This window comes from Dendropsophus ebraccatus, chromosome 3, assembly GCF_027789765.1.
Source record: "Dendropsophus ebraccatus isolate aDenEbr1 chromosome 3, aDenEbr1.pat, whole genome shotgun sequence".
Classification (NCBI taxonomy): Eukaryota; Metazoa; Chordata; class Amphibia; order Anura; family Hylidae; genus Dendropsophus; species Dendropsophus ebraccatus.
In genome coordinates this window covers 9,963,528-9,982,002 of record NC_091456.1, presented here as the reverse complement: position 1 = coordinate 9,982,002, position 18,475 = coordinate 9,963,528, and the positions used below count along the sequence as shown (strand labels likewise).

The 18,475-nt window shown below is 41.2% G+C and overlaps 1 protein-coding gene across 2 annotated transcripts in view; it reads left to right on the top strand.

Moving 5' to 3' along the window:
• KNTC1 (kinetochore associated 1) overlaps nt 1-18,475 on the top strand; it is a 74,538-nt gene that overhangs the window by 33,460 nt on the left and 22,603 nt on the right. For both annotated transcript variants that reach the window (XM_069960867.1, XM_069960866.1), the window contains exons 33-49: nt 3,086-3,153; nt 3,864-4,153; nt 5,067-5,239; nt 7,517-7,614; nt 8,639-8,783; nt 9,378-9,434; nt 10,705-10,868; nt 11,394-11,498; nt 12,223-12,351; nt 12,534-12,650; nt 14,352-14,461; nt 14,547-14,745; nt 15,055-15,144; nt 16,209-16,380; nt 16,522-16,580; nt 16,878-17,094; nt 17,179-17,252. In XM_069960867.1, the coding sequence (XP_069816968.1) occupies nt 3,086-3,153; nt 3,864-4,153; nt 5,067-5,239; nt 7,517-7,614; nt 8,639-8,783; nt 9,378-9,434; nt 10,705-10,868; nt 11,394-11,498; nt 12,223-12,351; nt 12,534-12,650; nt 14,352-14,461; nt 14,547-14,745; nt 15,055-15,144; nt 16,209-16,380; nt 16,522-16,580; nt 16,878-17,094; nt 17,179-17,252 (2,267 nt within the window). The remainder of the gene's footprint in view (nt 1-3,085; nt 3,154-3,863; nt 4,154-5,066; nt 5,240-7,516; nt 7,615-8,638; nt 8,784-9,377; nt 9,435-10,704; nt 10,869-11,393; nt 11,499-12,222; nt 12,352-12,533; nt 12,651-14,351; nt 14,462-14,546; nt 14,746-15,054; nt 15,145-16,208; nt 16,381-16,521; nt 16,581-16,877; nt 17,095-17,178; nt 17,253-18,475) is intronic.

The following is an 18,475-nucleotide window of genomic DNA, read 5'->3' as shown; positions in this document are numbered from 1 at the left end:
CTTTTCATTGGCTGGAGCGCATCACATGGCTTCCAGCAAGCTCAGCCAATCAGGGCTGAGCAAGCTGGAAGCCATGTGATGCACTCCAGCCAATGAAAAGGCTGCTGGTGCGCATGTGCACCAGCAGCCTTTTCTTTCCTATTCACTCTCAATGAAGACGCCGAAGAGGAAGAAGACCCGGACCGCCCCCCAGCTCTGACGTCACCCGACACCAGAGAAGAGGACCGTGACGACCGTAATAGGTAATGTATACATTCTTTAACTTCCGGGGTGGGGGGTCGGGGGTCGGAAAGTGGGGGAAGGGGGCCAGACCGGGTATTTAACCACATTACAATGTTATATAACTTTGTAATGTGTGTTAAATAAGCCAAAATTTTTTTTTGCCAGAGTTGTCCTTTTAAAGGGGTTTTCCAGCGCTACAAAAACATGGCCACTTTTCCCCCTACTGTTGTCTCCAGTTCAGGTGCAGTTTGCAATTAAGCTCCATTTACTTCAATGCTGAAGAGGAGCACTGATTGGCTGAAGAGGAGCCGTTCAAAATTCCCGGCTCACCTCTTCAGCCGATCAATGCGCTGAAGAGGGGAGCCGGGGATTTTGAAGACCTGCGACGCGGAGCAGGTAACGTATGTTCTTGGCCGCGGGGGCGATCGGAGCGGCGGCGGGGGTGGCGATTGGAGCGGCGGCGGCAGGGGTGGCGATTGAGTCGGCGCGGGGGGCAGGGGGGCCGGGCTGCGAGCGGGGGGCCGGACTTTGGGCGGCGGGACTTTCGTGCGACGACTGTTTACACGGAACGATCGGCGAATTTTTTTCGAACGACGATTTAAGAACAAGTTAAAAGATCAAAATGAACGATTTCTCGCTCGTCGTGCGATCGTTCGCTGCGTTTACACGTACGGTTATCGTTCGAATTCGATCGTTATCGTGCAAATTCGCACGATAATCGTTCCGTGTAAACCCAGCATTAGGGTCCATTTACACAGAAAGATTATTTGACAGATTATCTGCCAAAGATTTGAAGCCAAAGCAAGAAACAGACTATAAACAGAGAACAGGTCATAAAGCCTGAGATTTATCCTCTTTTCAAATTCATTCCTGGCTTTGGCTTTAAATCTTTGTCAGATAATCTGTCAGATAATCTTTCTGTGTAAATGGACCCTTAGGCTGGGTTTACACTACGTTTTTGCAATCCGTTTTATTCGAAAAATGAATGGAAAAAACGGATACATGTGTGTGCATCCTTTTTGATCCGTTTTTTCATTGAATTCCATTATTTAAAAAAATGGATGCAAACAAATCCGTTTTTTTTTAACGTACACAAAAACGTAGTAATTTTTGTGTCTGTTAAAAAAACGGATCCGTTATGATCCCTTTTTTATAAATAAATTCAATGGAAAAATGGATGCACACACATGCATCCTTTTTTCCCATCTGTTTTTTGCAAAAAATGGATTGCATAACGTAGTGTGAACCCAGCCTTATCTGCAAGATCACCACTCGAACTGGAGGTAAGCTTTTTCCCTCCAGCAGTCAGGAAAAATGATCGTGACCCCCACAGTCCCTGCTGTCCTGATTGGACAGTGACAGTAGCTCGGTTCCTATCACTGACTCATAAACACATCAATCGACAGCGTTTAAGGGGTTATTGACAGGCGGTAGTGCTGATGGCAGCCAGTCCTCACCCTCTATAAAGCGAGCACGGCTCCTAAACTCACTTCATAGAACTCCTGGGCCTAATGGCTTACCAGAACGTGATGGGCCCTTAAGGGTTTAATTTGAGTGTCACATAATCCTAAAGATGTAAATTATGGTGTGTGTGGTTTACTACAAAATCTTTTCACTGTGTCTTGAAATGATTTGAGTTGATGTTTTTATTACAATAATATTTGTATAGCGCATCACTAGTTTAGCGTAGCTGTATCTGACTTTCCACCAGTAAGAGGCAGGGAACACCAAGAGCTTGGATGGGAGGTGTCCGGTATGCTGTAGATAAACATAAACATGTGCCTTAGGGTGCCTTCACACCTACCGGATCCACAGTGGATCTCACTTCTGCGGATTCGAAGCGAGAACCGCTGCGGATCCGGTACCATTCACCCCTATGATAGCACATATTCGCAGCGGGATTAACATCCCGCTGTGAATATGTGCTTTAACCCCTCGCTGTCCGCAGCCCCGCCGCCGCATCCCCATCCCCGGCCGCATCCCCCATCTCCGGCCGCATCCCCCCATCCCCTGCCGCATCCAGCAGTCTGCATCCCCTATCCCCGGCCACATCCTGCAGGCCGCCGAGGGCATAAAGTACCTGCTCGGCGGTGCGGCTGCAGTGAGGCTTCCGGCTCCAGTCCCGCTCATTGTCCCGCCTCACTGCAGCCGCACCGCCGAGCAGGTACTTTATGCTCTCGGTGGCGGGCTGCTGGATGCGGCGGGGGATGCGGCCGGAGATGGGGGATGCGGCCGAGGATGGGCTAATGCTGCGGCTGGGCTGCGGACAGCGAGGGGTTAAAGCACATATTTACAGTGGGATGTTAATCCCGCTGCGAATATGTGCTATCATAGGGGTGAATGGTACCGGATCCGCAGCGGTTCTCGCTTCGAATCCGCAGAAGTGAGGTCCACTGTGGATCCGGTACGTGTGAAGGCACCCTTAACTATCCAGCACGTGCAGTGTTTAGACAAGATTAGGAGAAATCCTGCCTGGGGCATTCCTAATGATGAAGAGGACAGGAAGGAGAGGGACAGAGGGGCGGTGCATGCCTAGGTCACAGACACTCTAGGCCACACCAATTTGACACAGGGCTGCAAGTTTAAAAGTTACAATAACTGCATCACCTGCCGAACGGACCCCAGGACTGGTCTTGGATTAAAAGCAGCTATCTGACGGTACAAGCAGTTTGGGGGGGTCAGATTGTGGGTTTAGAGTCACTTTAATAAAGGCTGATGTAGAAAGTGTTTTGGCACTATAATAAACACCAGTAAGATCATGGAAATACTTTTCAAAAAAGTTCTTATCCTTTAAATAAATTAATTGTTGGCTTGCCATTGTATAAATGGATGCATATACTAAAATATAACTTGTCTATTATAGAGAATCTGCTGAAAAGTGAGATTTGTGAAGCAAACTTAAAAATGTTTGAAGCAATCCACAGTTTACAGGTATGTAAAGGGAGAAACACATAAACAGTCTTATTCAGTCTATATGGCTCTTATTCAGTCTGTGCGGCTCTGTCACTACAGTGCCACATAGATTCAAGCAGTTTCCCATTACATGTGTTCTCTGTCCGTAGCATCTGTAAAATATGTAAAAATGTTTCAGTAAAGTAATCTGTCTAAAGACATGGGATAAAATAAAGGTCCACAAGTCCAATCCGATTGGAGTCCCATCTTACATTCCAGATGGCGGTGCTGGACCATTGATGCCTTTCAGCACAGGGAAGGAGTGTCAGAGGGAAGCTTTGCATGTCAAAGTGATATACAGATATCTTGGGAGTCAGACATGAGGAAAACATGCTTTAACCACTGTACATGATGTACAGCAGCCAACTTCCATTATGCTCCCAAACTGTCTTTACTGTTAGCATTCAGTTAAAATCCACATCCACAATTTTTCTATATTTAGGATATGTTCACACACCGCCAAAATGACGTCAGTTTTTCTTAGATGGCCTTACTTTCACAGCAAATAATTATCATTTTATAACAGCGGTTGTCATTATAGGAATAACAGGCCTTGTTATAAAATAACGGCTGTCATTTTGACTGTGTGTGAACATAGCCATGATTTTTTTATATATTGTAGTTTAATGTAAAGGGTGAGTTGTGTGTTGTTGTTTTTTTTAAACATTTTTAATTATTAATTTTTGTAGGAAGATTTTGATATATTCCTTTCCCTTGAGGAATATGAAAACCGATCTTTGGTTTCTCGGCTCAGGGAAGAGCACATTATAGCTTATGAAACTACAAGGTCAAAGTCAAAATCAGAAAAGGCACCAGAACAAAATCCAGTTCTTGACAAGCAATCCAAAGTGCCTTCAACTGAATCCAGACTATATAGACTTGCTTTACTTTTGCAAGTCACTGAGCAGGAGCTTGGGGCAGAACTAGCTTTAAGGGCTTTATCTGCTGGAAAGGTTGAGAACGCACTCCAGATATGCAGGTACAGTCTGCCACTTTATTTTGCTTCCAAGCAATGTTTCTAATGTTCTCTGTTGCTAAGTTATAGAAGTACATTTTGTATTTTGCAGAGACAATGGAACTAGGAATAACGAAATATAAACATTGAGGAGATTATATCATTACTTTTAAGGGGGTTATATGTAATATAGGCTGGGGAGGCATCCGACGTGTTATATACACAGCTTAGTGATTTTTCATTTAAGGTGCCTTAGCGTCTTTTTACACACACAGATTATCTGACAGATTTCTAATGCTAAAGAACAGGAATGGATTTGAAAAGAGAAGAAATCTACGACCTATTCTCTGTTTATAGTCTGTTCCTGGCTTTGGCTTTGAAAATCTGTCAGATATCTGTGTGTGTGTAAAAAGACCCTTAGGGTCCATTTACACAGAAATATTATCTGACAGATTATCTGCCAAAGATTTGAAGCCAAAACCAGGAATCTGTCAGATAATCTTTCTGTGTAAATGGACCCTTAGGGTCCTAATATACGGCCCGATCATAAAGTGTAAACGAGCTCCAATCTGCTATATTTTCACTTATTTGCTGAGCAATTACACGGGCCGACTATTGGCCAGAAAGGGCTTTGTATATATGAATTGTTAGCGATGTCTGTGCAGCCCTTGCCTTTAGTGTAAAATATTAACTCACCTTACCACATTCCTGGGTGCTTTTTTAATTCTTTCTTTTAGCGTACACAAAACGTGGTTGACCACATTTTTGTATACGTTGAAAGTAACCATTTAAACACCAGTGTGCTAAGCGGACAGCAAAAATGCAGTGTGAATCTAACCGTAGCTGATTTAATAAATCCTTGTACTAATCGAAATAACTGCTGCAAGCTTGCCAAAATACTGCACTTATTGGGCCTGTGTGTAAATTTTACTTTCAGTGATTTGTATGAACATCATCGCAATGCTCAGACTGCACAATTGCACTTTCTTGTTTCTCAAAAACTTTGCCAAATGTTAGAAGCAAACACTCCAATGGTAATTCCTCCAGGAATGAACCTCCCTGCTGTTATTTACCAGTTGGCCTGTAAAGCATCTACCATATGCAGTCCAGGTAAGATCTAGAACAAATAATATTTATTAAAGGCTATGGACACATTTGCCAAATACAGTGGCGAAAATATGTATTTGATACGCTGCTGATTTTGCAGGTTTTCCCACCTAGAAAGAATAGAGAGGTCTGTGATTTTTATTTCAGGTACACCTCACCTGTAAGAGACAGAATCTATAAACAAAATCCAGAAAATCACATTGTACATTTTTTTAAAATAAATTAATTTGCATTTTACTGCATGAAATAAGTATTTGATCATCCACCAAACATCAAGAATTCTGGCTCTCACAGGCGTGTTAGTTTTTCTTTAAGAAGCCCTCCTGTTCTTTTCTATATTAATTGTACCTGTTTGATCTTGTTGACTGTATAAAACACCTGTTCACACATTCAGTCAATCACACTTCTCCACCATGGCTAAGACCAAAACACCTAGACACAATTGTAGACCTGCACAAGGCTGGGATAAGCTACGGGACAATAGACAAGCAGCTTTGCGTGAAGGCAAATACTGATGGCCCAATTATTAGATAATGGAAAAAACACAAATTTACTTTCAATCTGGGACTCCATCTTGCCTCATGGGGTAAGAATGATTCTTAAATCGAATGTACCATCAGGTACATTTGCTTTAAGTATGGCATATCAATAGAAAGGCGCTGTGCGTGGAAGCCGGGCTTGTGTTGCAAAAAATAAAAGGACTGCAGCAACGGCTTCCCCAGTCTGGTGCCATTCTATTGATATGTTACACTTAAAGCGAATGTACCTGATGGTACATGCACTTTAAAAAGGTTAGGAATCAGCCGAGAACTACATAGGAGGACCTAGTCAATGACCTGTAGAGAGCTGGGACTGCAGTCTCAAATATTACCATTAGTTACACACAACACGATCATGGATTAAAATCCTGTAGGGCACACATTGCCCCCCCCCCCCCAGCTCACACCGGTACGTGTACTGGCCATACTACCATCTGGATGATCCAGAGGAGGCATGGCAGAAGGTCATGTGGTCACTTAAGACCAACTAAAATACAACTTTCTAGTATGTACTCTACTCGCCATGTTAGGAGGAAGGAGTACAACCCCAAGAACACTGTCCCAACTGTGAAGTATGGGGAAGGGAACATCATACTTTGGGGGGCTTTTCTGCAAAGAGGACAGTACGACTGCACTGTTTTTAAGGGAGGATGTAGGAGGCCATGTATTGTGAGATTTTGGCCAACAACAACCTCTTTCCCTCAATTAAGAGCATTGAAGATGGCTTGTGGCTGGTTTTCCAGCATAACTGTGACCACCCCCTCCATTTAAGCAGAGCAAATAAGGACCAGCTCTATAAGAAGCATTTGAAGGTCCTGGATTGGCCTAGTGAATCTCCACACTTGAACCCAATAGAAAATCTTTGGAGGGAGCTAAAACTCAATGTTGCCCGGTGAGAGCCCCGAAACCTGAAAAATCTGGATGTGTATAGAGGAGGGGGACACAATCCCTGCTGCAGTGTCTGCAAACCTGGTCAAGAATCCTGGGAACCTCTGTAACTCCAAACAGGTTTCTGGACCAAATATTAAGTTAAATACAAACAGTCTGATTTTCTGGAAATTCCTTCTCTCACAGGTGACATTACCTACAATAAAAATTACAGACCTCTCTATTCTCTGAAGGTGGGAAAACTTACAAAATTGGCAGCGTATCAAATACTTATTTTCCCCATTATATTAAGATTTATCCTTGGGATGTATCATCAGTCAGACTGGTATCTGACTCCCAGTCAGGCAGTGGCCTCTTTAATGTTTAGCAGACACAAAGCTGTACATTTGCTAGAATTTGCACAGTACCATTCATTTGAAAGGGACTGAGCTGTAGAGAGCGTGAGTAGTGAAAAGGCTACTCTTTTTGGTATAGCCTATAATAAGTGCCAATATATTATGTCTGTTCACAAAGGGAGTATCCTGATGAAAAGACCACATTAAGCGTAAAATGTAACTTTATATAGAAATGTTAAAAATACCCCTTATTAAACGAATCAAAATATAGTCCTGTAATCAGTGACTATTTGGTTCCGAAGGACTTAGCACATGACTAGATAGCGGTAATTTACATACAGCGCGGGAAGTTTTCAAACTTGATTTTTTGAGGGGTATGTGTAACATGGAAACAGAGTATTTATATGTCAGGGAAACCTGCTACTGGCTGTATTATGCTATGTTACTAGCTTCTGGCTGGTATAAACTACTTTTGATTCTTTTGCTTAATAATTTCTTAGTAATGATTTTCCTCACAGATCTCTTGCTAGATGCATTGGAATTATGTAAATATAGCCAAATAGCCATGGATCTTTACAGGCAATGCGAAATTGAAGACTATGGTTTTATAACCAAAGTAAGTTTTTCTTGTGTTGCATTTTTTCTTTCTTTTCCTGTTTTACACAATTTTTTTTATGTATTTTTTTTTTATTTAAGTATAAAACTTATTTTCCCACTTTATATATGTGTACAGTCATTGGGACAGTAATAGACGATCTCTACCTTCTCACTGGAGAATACGATAGATCCTGACGTCTTATTTTCTGTCCTGCAGCAGCATGGTCTCTGTGCCATTGCAGACTTTGCAAAGTACATTCAGAACATCCTTGTAGAGTTATTTAGAGACCTCCTGAATTCTTATAACCTATGGGCAGCAAGTGGTTAAAGTGGATACCTTAAATACTGTCCACATACTGTTTATTGGTTGTTTTATATAGGCAGGTACTGTACATTATGGCACAAAGAATAAAGCTTATATACTGGGATATGGAACACACTACTATTAGCATAAGTTCTATATGGCGTAGAACACTGTAATCTATGTTCTGAGACTATATAACATCTCCGGAGACCAGTTTTAAAAGTTGTTTAGTTCATTTGTGCATTTAAATTGATGGTCTGGATATTTTGAATTAAAGAAGCAGTGCACTTTTTTTTTTTTTTTATTTCCTCCCCTTCTGCAGGCTGCTATGTACACTTGCCGTTGATGATAAGTTTCCACCGTTGTCGCTTCAATCTGGTGGTACGGCGCAGTTCTGGTTTCGATGGCGGGAACGTCACCGCTTTCTGAACCTCTTCTTTACCCATTGATTTTGAAGACCGGAAGTCTCTAGAGATGCATTGAAGAGTCTGATTTCCGGCCACAGACTGGCCCGCAGCTAATGAGTAGAGGTCACGTGGGCATCAGCGGGACCTGAACGGCACTGTACCACCGGAATGAGGCTGCGCTGCTGGAAACCGATCGTCAATGGTAAGGTACAGATCAGCAGGGGAAGAAATAAGAATAAAAAAAGGCAGTAGATATTTAGAGCTAGGAACAAGTTTACAATGCTGTGTTTTTTATTATTATTATTTCTACTTACTATTGGTGTATCTTTCAGAATTCCAGTTTTGGTGGTGAAAGAGACCACTATGAAGAGTGGACATATGAAGATTTTTTCAATGAGGATGGAATTGTCCTTGATCCATTGATTGTTCTGCCAGTTGCCTATGACTTAACTACAGCTTTTGTCCCAAGCCCAGATGGTAGTTAAATGTCATTATATAATCTTTTGTTACATAATAATTAAAGGGTTTCAAGTCAACTGGTGTCAGAAAGTTAGACAGATTTGTAAAATACTTCTCTCTAAAAATCTTAAGCCTTCAAGTACTTATGAGCCGCTATATGTCCTGCAGGACGTGGTGTATTCTTTCCAGTCTGACACAGTGCTCTCTGCTGCCGCCCTCTGTCCATGTCAGGAACTGTCCAGAGCAGCAGCAAATCCCCATAGAAAACCTCTCCTGCTCTGGACAGTTCTTGACATGGATAGAGGTGGCCGCAGAGAGCACTGTATCAGGCTGGAAAGAATATACCACTTCCTGCAGAACATACATCAGCTGATAAGTACAGGAGACCTTGAGATTTTACATAGTTAATAAGGTAAAAAAAAAGATAAGAATTCATGAAGTTCAACTTGAGATTTTTAAATTGAAGTAATTTACAAATCTGTATAAGTTTATTACACCAGTTGATTTAAAAATCTTTTTTTCCTCCAAAGCTACCTTATGAATTTGTATCTGATTATTTTTTAAGACTGATCCCCACTTTACTTTATAAAGATTAATGTGTTTGTTTTACAGGTAGAAAGCTGCATCCTTTGGACTGTGTAAACTTGGCCAATAGTCCATACATTGACGGTAAAGCGTATTGCGATTTACGTGATAATGTTCTTATGGTTAAGTCAGACACAGTTTGCTTTAAATACTATGTAGGCCATGTACAAAAAAAGCAGAGTAAACTCGTTATGCGGTCGTTAAGGGTAAACAGAGAGGGCTCCCGGCGTGAGCCCTCTCTGCAGCACGCGGTCCCTGGTTGCTATGTGCAGCTGGGGACCACAGGTGTTAGCCGGCTTGGCCAATCGCCGATGATTAACTATTTAAATGCAGCTGTCAAAGCTGACAGCTGCATTTAAATAGCCTGTGTGCCCCTGTCCCTGGTGTCTAGTTGGGAGATCCCTTTTATTGAGCCGGCCAGGGCTCAGTGTGAATCCCGGCTTGGCAATCAGTGTATGTGGTCTGCTGCAGACCAGAAGATTAGAGCACTGATCTAATGGATCAGTGCTCTATTATATACACTGTATTGATCTCAATGGGAGATCAGTACTGTGTATATAGAAGTGCCCCAAGGGACTTCTAATTAATGTCTGTAGGGGTAAAAAATAAAGTGTTTTTATTAATTATTAAAAAATCCCCTCCACTAATAAAAGTTTAAATTTTCCCTCTTTTCCCATTTTATAAATAAAAATAAATATCTGAAAGCGTTGCCAACCAGTCACAAGAGGCCTCAAAGTGTTCCTGTCATTTAACTTTTGACATGTCACAGTCATATAAAAGTTATTTATTGGTCAGGGTGTGGCAGATTAGACCCCCACTAATTATTAACAAGCTGGGAGAAGTGCATGGCTGTGTGCTTCACATCCCAACTTGCCTTAATCTCTGTCCCCTTGTGGGAGATGGCCCATAGACCTAAAATGGAGCGCTTCCTGCAATTAGGCAAAGATTGCAGCAAGTAGGAGTGTGAAGCGCACAGCTTTGGTGAGAGTTTGAGCACTAAGACCCTGATCAAAACTCTGCACATATACCTGTCATTTCAGGAGGTATATACCTGCCTAGCTTAACCCTGTCATAGTATTTTGGTCAGTACTTGTGGCGAAAATCAGAAGTGGGGCTGATGGAGAAAAAGTATAGTGGAAAGATTTTCACAGTTTCAGTGTTCAATACACTCCTGGTTTTGTTAAACAAATACTGACCAAAAATACAGCGTGTGAACATACAGTAGCCTTAAACTAACAGCAACCATTTAAACTTTTGTGATGATAAAAGCAACCATTTTAACTCTTGATACTTAGATGTACTTTGCATAATGGATATTTAAGAAATGCATATGTATTTTTTTCTGATTTAACAGAAGAAAATGCTCTGTTACCTGCAAAGACGCCGATAATAGCATTACTGGAAAATTTGCAGGAGTGCAGCCAGTGTGAACTTGCCTTGCAGCTTATGGTTTTGGCATTTGGTACTTGTGTGCAGCATGGTGTTTCCAATCATATGGATAATCATTTGAGTGTAAAGGTATAGTAAAATCTCTGCCAGTTAACACACATTATTCACTTGTGGGTTTCTCCTCAAAACAATAAATACTTCGTTTCAGTGGCCCTTATTTACTAAGGTTGTCAGGTTTTCAAGATCCCTACACCTCAGGGTTTTAGTTTCCCAAACCAACATATTTATTAATGTGTCTGATGCCTTTAGTAAGTCTGGTGGTTTTTTTTAACATGGCAAAATTAAACCTGACCATCCCATCACACAGATCTATCTATCTATCTATCTATCTATCTATCTATCTATCTATCTATCTATCTATCTATCTATCTATCTATCTATCTATCTATCTATCTATCTATCCATAACTTCTCCCGTTGCCTAGGGCAGCTGGACAAAACAGCTATAAAAAAAAAATAAGACCCTAATCTGCATTGATTTCAAAATCTGTTTAAGAAAAAAAATGCAGATTTGAACATAGCTTTACTAAAATCTATTCCAAGGCTTGTTCTTTTATATGTAATCATTTTAATTAAACCATTGTTATTCTTTTAGTTGCATAATGATACCGTGATGGCAGAAACCAAAAGATTTATAGCAGTAATGGGAGAAAAAACGATTGCACTAATAAAGGATATTGCAATGGCGTTATTGCATAAGGTGAGAGAGTAATGTTGGTCATGTGATTTCATACTGAAAATTACATAATAGCCCAGACATCTTACAGTAACCTAAAACATTAAAAGCAAAAAAAGTAACCTGAAATGTATCATGTATTCAGTTTTTTGTTTCACTGATTAGATTTTGTAGAAAATAAATAAATAAATAAATTTTGTAGAAAATAAATAATTTGTTGGGATGCACAGCTTGGATATACAGATGTCATTAAACCTACTTTCCTCTAAGCTAATAAGCATGCTTCAGAAAATAGGAATTGTCTGCTTATTGTGTTTGCTTTAGTAGATAGCTAAATATAATATTTTAAAGTTGTACTGTCATTTGTCTCAAACTTTAGCATGTCATTCAGGCTGTGTTTGTGTCTTATAGCCGCAGAAAGCTCACAGGAATAAACTCCACTTACCAACTGGCCACCCAATCCCACTTAATAGCAGAAGTCCAGCTCCTTTATAAGGCTCCTGCTTTCTGTGGACTTGGGCACAGAGGTCAGACCCCTTGCGATCTGACTTGTCCCCTATCCTGTGGCTAGGGGACAAGCCAGTTTAAATTGGCAAACCCCTTACAGTTTTAAATGTAGTTCACACATGTCAAAAGTTTAATACGGATGACAGCTGTCACCTAAAAGACTATATATATATATTTATTAATTATGCTTTATAGAGGGGTCAGTGATGATTATGTCATCTCTATCATTTGATTGACATAGGTTTTCAATTGTCGAGTGGTGGATTGCAACCTTGCATTGGCATACTGCTCCCTTCTCCCCAAGAAAGAAGTATTTGTAAAGCTTTGGGATGTCATAAACAATGCATGGCAGAATTACAGCAAGATTTTGGTAAGTGCAGGATTACATGATACACCATTTGGGGGAGTCTTAACATTGGGAATGTTACTTTGAGAATAAACCATTATGAGATAGAGATATATAATATATATAATATATATGTGTATATATATAATATATTTTTTATTATTTTTTATTTTTTTTTAATAATTATATTATTATTTTTTCTGAAGGCTGTAGCTGTGGTTGGAGCTCAGCTCGCCCTTGTGTATCGTGAAAAGGAACAACGGATGAAATTTGTGGAGCTGATTACTGATGCTGAGTGGGGCATCCAGCTCAGCAATATTGGAGTAAGTGAAATCTTTAGTCAGATATTTCGGACAGGTGAAATATTGTTTTTCTGTAACCTTCTAAAAAAACTGCTTGCCTTAAGGAAAACATCAGCTTTTTCTCTCCACGTCTTTTTTCCACAACTGCAACATCTTTATATATTTCATAGTCATTGTAAATCATACACTGTTCTTTACAATGAAAAGTTGAAAGTTTTATTTAAAAAAAGTAAGTGGACATTGATGTGGATGTTGATTGGGTACTCTGGTGAAAACAATTATCTTTCAGATGATCTAGTGTCAGAAAGTTATATAGATTTGTAATTACTTTAAAAATCTTGTGTCATCTAGTACTTATCAGCTGCTGTATGTCCTGTCTAACAGTTCTCTCTGCTGCCACCTCTTTCCATGTCAGGAACTGTCCAAGAAAAACAGATCGCTGATCCCAGGGAGACCAGCCAAACAATATCACTGCCGGCTGCCAGTTAAAGCGCTCAATGCAGTGAAATCCTAGGTGCATTGCTCCCTGGGAAACATGAATATGCAAAAGAAGAGCTGGTGGAGGAGGTTTTGGTGGTTTCCCTCAGGAGCCACCCTTTCACTGGGTCCTTTCCTGAGTGATATCTGGCTAGTCCTATGTTTTAAGACTCTTAAATGAGGCTTCACAGACTCTTCTTTTGCATATTCAAGGAACTATCCAAAGCAGGGAAGGTATTCTATAGGGATTTGTTACTGCTCTGCACGGTTGCTAACATGGACAGAGGTGGCAATAATGAGCACTGTGTCAGACTGGAATGAATGCAGCACTTCCTGCAGGACATACAGCAGCTGATAAGTACTGGAAGAGTTGAGAATTTTAAATAGAACTAAATTACAAATCTATATGTCCAGGTCTTACTCAATCAGACAGAATTGAGGCTCTAAAGAAAAAAAGAGTGATGTGGTCAATTACATTAAAGGGAAAATATTATTCTGGGCTTGTTGATTGGTTGATAGCTGAGGTGGGAAACATTGACGTGTCATTACACCTATTGGAAGCTCTACTTTTTTGGCAGTAGTCTCTCCAGCTAGTTGTGGATTATGTTTGTAATCCTACTACTTTTTATAATTACACTCACCATGGCACCAGCAGTGGGGAAGCTACCATAGAGGCAGACCACATAACTGCTATGGGGCTGGTATGGCAGGGGGTGTGCCTCCGCTACAGCTCACAACACCCACTGGCAGGCCTCCCTGCCCTGCCAGTCCCTCTTGTGGCCAGAGGCAGCAGTGAACCTCCAGCCACAAGAGGCACACCTCCCAAGCACATACTCACATGACCTTGTGCAGTCCTTCAGCGTTCCATTATCTCAGCTCCCCAACGTACCAGTGACATCACTCGTGCGCCTGGAATCTCAGAGAACGGCACATCAAGGGACCTCACCAGTTCATGTGAGTATTAACTTTCTGAAATCAGTTGATTTGAAATAAAATAAAACATTATCACCAGAGTACCCCTTTAACACTTCTAGTAGTTTGTTCTTAAAATTGTTAGTAATCTGAAGTTTACTTCTTATTCTTTAGCTTTGTTATGCTTTGGCGCATCTATGTAACGGAAAATTAGAGTTTGACATAAAATAATGCTGCTTTTTAAATAAGATCCTTCCAAATGGCAGCACTGACTCAACTGTTTTACATGATGAAAATCTTTTACGCTCTCAGATAATCACGTTTATTTTGCAGATATCTTTCCAGGCCGCCTTCAGGCAAGACTCCAAGCAGAAGAAGGAGCTCATTTCCTTATTAGTCCAAAATTCACAAGTGGATACCACTCTTATTTTGAAGTATTGCAGGTAAAGATTTTCTTTTTATACATGAACTACATTGACTGATTGTATGTAAAAATGTTACTAGTTTTTTCTGTATCATTTCTGATAGCACATTTATGTTGGACTCTGATGCTGCCCTTCAGCTGTATATAGAAACTCTGCTTCTTTCTGGCTCAAGTTGGAAGAAAAGCCAGGGTGATTGTACTGTGGATTCTGAGCAACATTCTCATCTGGTAGCAAAAGAGATTATCCCTCTGTTAAGTAGCACTCAAGACCTTGTTGTTAGTCTTAGTGCCATTCTACATAAGGTAAAAATATGCACCCACTATAAACATGTTGTGCTAATCTAATAATCAAGACTTGTTTTTTGGTAAACTTACAATATTTGACAGTGGAATTTACAGAATGAAGAGTAATGGCTTCATAATTAGTGATTTAACAGAATAAATGAATGTTTAACATCTGGGCGCACACACATCTGATTGAGAATTTTTATTTTTTTTTAATCCTTGAAAATCCCTTATTATTAACTCATATTATAAATTGTTCTCAATACAAATGACACTGTAATAAGTATACATTTTTCATCTTCAAAATGTGTAATATTCCTATTTTAGCTGGATCCTTACGATTATGAGACTATTGAAGGAACTTTGCAAGTTATATTGGCTGCGGATGAAAAGAATACCAGTATCCAACTAAGCCAGGTAATGATAAATTCAGCGGTGTGTAACTAATGGAACATTGATGATTTTTATGCATATTCAGTATTAAAGAAGTCCGGCAAAATGTTTTATTAAAGTATTGTATTGCCCCCCAAAAGTTATGCAAATCAACAATATACAGTACACATATTATGGGAAATGCACATAAAGTGCTTTTTTCCCTGCACTTACTACTGCATCAAGGCTTCAAATCCTGGATAACATGGTGATGTCACTTCCTGGATAACACGGTGATGTCACTTCCTGGATAACATGGTGAGGTCACTTCCTGGATAACATGGTGATGTCACTTCCTGGATAACATGGTGATGTCACAACCCGACTCCCAGAGCTGTGCGGGCTGTTGCTGCTGGAGAGGATGATGGCGGGGGGACGTTCAGTGTAATCATTGCCTGGTCCTATTTTTTTTTTTTTTTTTTTTAGGCCCAAACCTAAAATAATCAGGCGCTGACAATGCTACAAACAGTATACATTACCCATCCAGGCTCCAGCGCTCCCCCTGCGGTCTGCTTCCTCCCTGGTCCCAAGAGCTGCAGCTTCAGAGCGGCCTTTCACAGCTGACAGACCGCTCAGACAATCACTGGCCGTGGCGGTCCCAGACAGTGATTGGCATAGCGGCCTGTCGGCTCCAACAGGCTACTCTGAAGCTGCAGCGCACGGGACCAGGGAAGAAACAGACCGTAGGAGCAGCCCTGGAGTGTAAATGGGTAATGTTTACTTTTTGGGCAAGGGCTGCAAGGACATCGGTAACAATGTCCATGCAGCCCTTGCTAAACGATAATTCGGCTGTGTAATGGGCCCTGTAAACAAGCGCTGATCTATCAGATCAGCGCTTGTTTACAGTGTTCATCGGGCCCGTGTAATAGGACACTTAGATCAAAATAGTTGGAATATAGAGCAGTAGAAAAAGCAGCCTGCATCTACAACAGAAATGCATTCAAAACATTTGCAAAGGATTCCTACAAGTTTGTAATGTTATATTTATACTCCTGCTTTGTTTTTCTTACACTGTAATTTACATGGTAATTTTCTCATTATGCTTGTAGGCGTTAAGTTTGGTTAATCTACTAAAATCATACAAGAGAATTGCACCACCGGCTGATTTAGAACATCAGTATATTTTAGAGCATGGTATTGCAATGTCTGATGCTGCACATACAAGGCTGCCTTTTCATTTACTTTTCTTCACAACATCAACAAGTTTTTGGGGCATCATATGTAAGTGCTGTACTTTATTTACTTTATTTAATGTAAGTGCTGTACTTTATTTAGTTTATTTAACATCTATTTCATTGACACGATTTTACGTGTTTTATTTTTTTACTATATTTTTAAATATATTTTCTTTTTTTGTTTCAGCTTCTGAACTAAGTGAGGAGTCGTTTCCAACGCTGTTGTTAATCTCCAAACTTATGAAGGTGATCTCTTTACAGTTTTAGTATATTCCAGTCTATTTTGTTTGCAAAGAGGGAAGTATGTACTTCTGTGTGATTTGGAAACTGACAGCACCGCCGCCAAATCTGGTCAAATCTGGTCAAATCAAGGTCAAAGGACCCATAGACATTTCTGCACCAAATCTTTTGCCGGAGAACATACCTATAATACAGTATTTGACAATGGACTATACATTGCCGTTTTAGGTGGTTAAATGATAGATCAACAAGACAGACAATTATTTTTATTGTCTGTGTCTGACTTGTCTTTTGCAAATTTAGGTTTCACTGGATACTCTGTATATGACTGCTGTGAAGCATGTTTTTGAGAAGAATTTACGGCCTAAAGCATTAAAGATGAAGAATAATGAATTTTCTTCTCTTATCAACAAAGAAACTGCTAAGACAGTGCTCACTATCCAATCTTACCTTCAGTCTATCAGTAACCCAGAGTGGGCAGCAGCTATTGCTCATAGGATTGCGCAAGAACTTCCAACTGGTTTGTAAACTTTAGGCTTTTGCTTTTTTATGGTATTCAGTATGCCAACAGACTTTTTGGTTATGACCTTTGATTTTGTTCTAGGACCTGATAAAAGTAGTGCACTAAAATTCTGTCTGCATTTGGCTGAAACGTGGAAAAAGAATATACCCCCCAAAGTAAGTAAAATTTACACATTTTTAAATACTGTAGTAATGTTATAATTTTACTCTTTGCCATATAACTGGAAAGTTAAGGAATACAAGATGTAATAATTAAATCTACTACACCTTAGTCCCATGTCCCGTGTTAGTTTGTAACACAGTACTGCCATCATGTGGTAGGATGACCGCTTGTCACATTAAGGCCTTTAGCTGTGTGGGTAAATAGAGGGAAACTTGACATTTAGTTGTTTAGACCAGTGATTTTCAACCTTTTTTGAGTCGTGGCACACTTTTTATACTTAAAAAATCCCGGGGCTTCTCTCTACCATACTTCTCCCCCCTACTTCTCTCCTGTGCTTCTCTCCACCATACTTCTCCCCCTTGCTTCTCTCCACCATACTTCTCCCCCCTGCTTTTCTCCTGTGCTTCTCTCCCCCCTGCTTCTCTTCTGTGCTTTCCTCCCCCATGCTTCTCTCCCCCCTGCTTCTCTCCACCATACTTCTCCCCCCTGCTTCTCTCCACCATACTTCTCCCCCCTGCTTTTCTCCTGTGCTTCTCTCCCCCATGCTTCTCTCCTGTGCTTCTCTCCACCATACTTCTCCCCCCTGCTTCTCTTCTGTGCTTTTCTCCCCCATGCTTCTCTCCTGTGCTTCTCTCCCCCTGCTTCTCTCCTGTGCTTCTCTTGACCATACTTCTCTCCTCCCCTGTTTCTCTCCACCAAACTTCTCTTCCCCATGCTTCTCTCCCCCCTGCATCTCTCTGCTGTTTCTCTCCCCCATCCCCAGGTTTCTCTCCCCCCCTTCCTCACCTCCTCCGAGATGGTCGCCGCTGTTTTCCGCCTCACCCACTGGCCACCAGTAGGGCCCTGACGTGCTCCTCCAATCAGCGGAGACCGGGAGCGTGGTGCGCTGCGGCGGGCTGTGATGCACGCATCCAATCAACGTGTGCGCTACGGCCCGCCGCAGCGCACCACGCTCCCGGTCTCCGCTGATTGGAGGAGCACGTCCGGGCCTTACGGGTGGCCGCAGCGCACCACGCAACCGCCCACATTATAATCCGCCACTGATCGCTGAGCATTTCCGGGAAACAAAACACAGGGGCACCATAGTTTGGGGAACTTTCCCCACGGCACACCCGACCATGTGTCGCGGTACACTGGTTGAAAATCACTGGTTTAGACTATAGAGGGTACTGTCACTGTGGCTCGCACTACCCAGTCAGGGGGAGGAAAGTTAGGG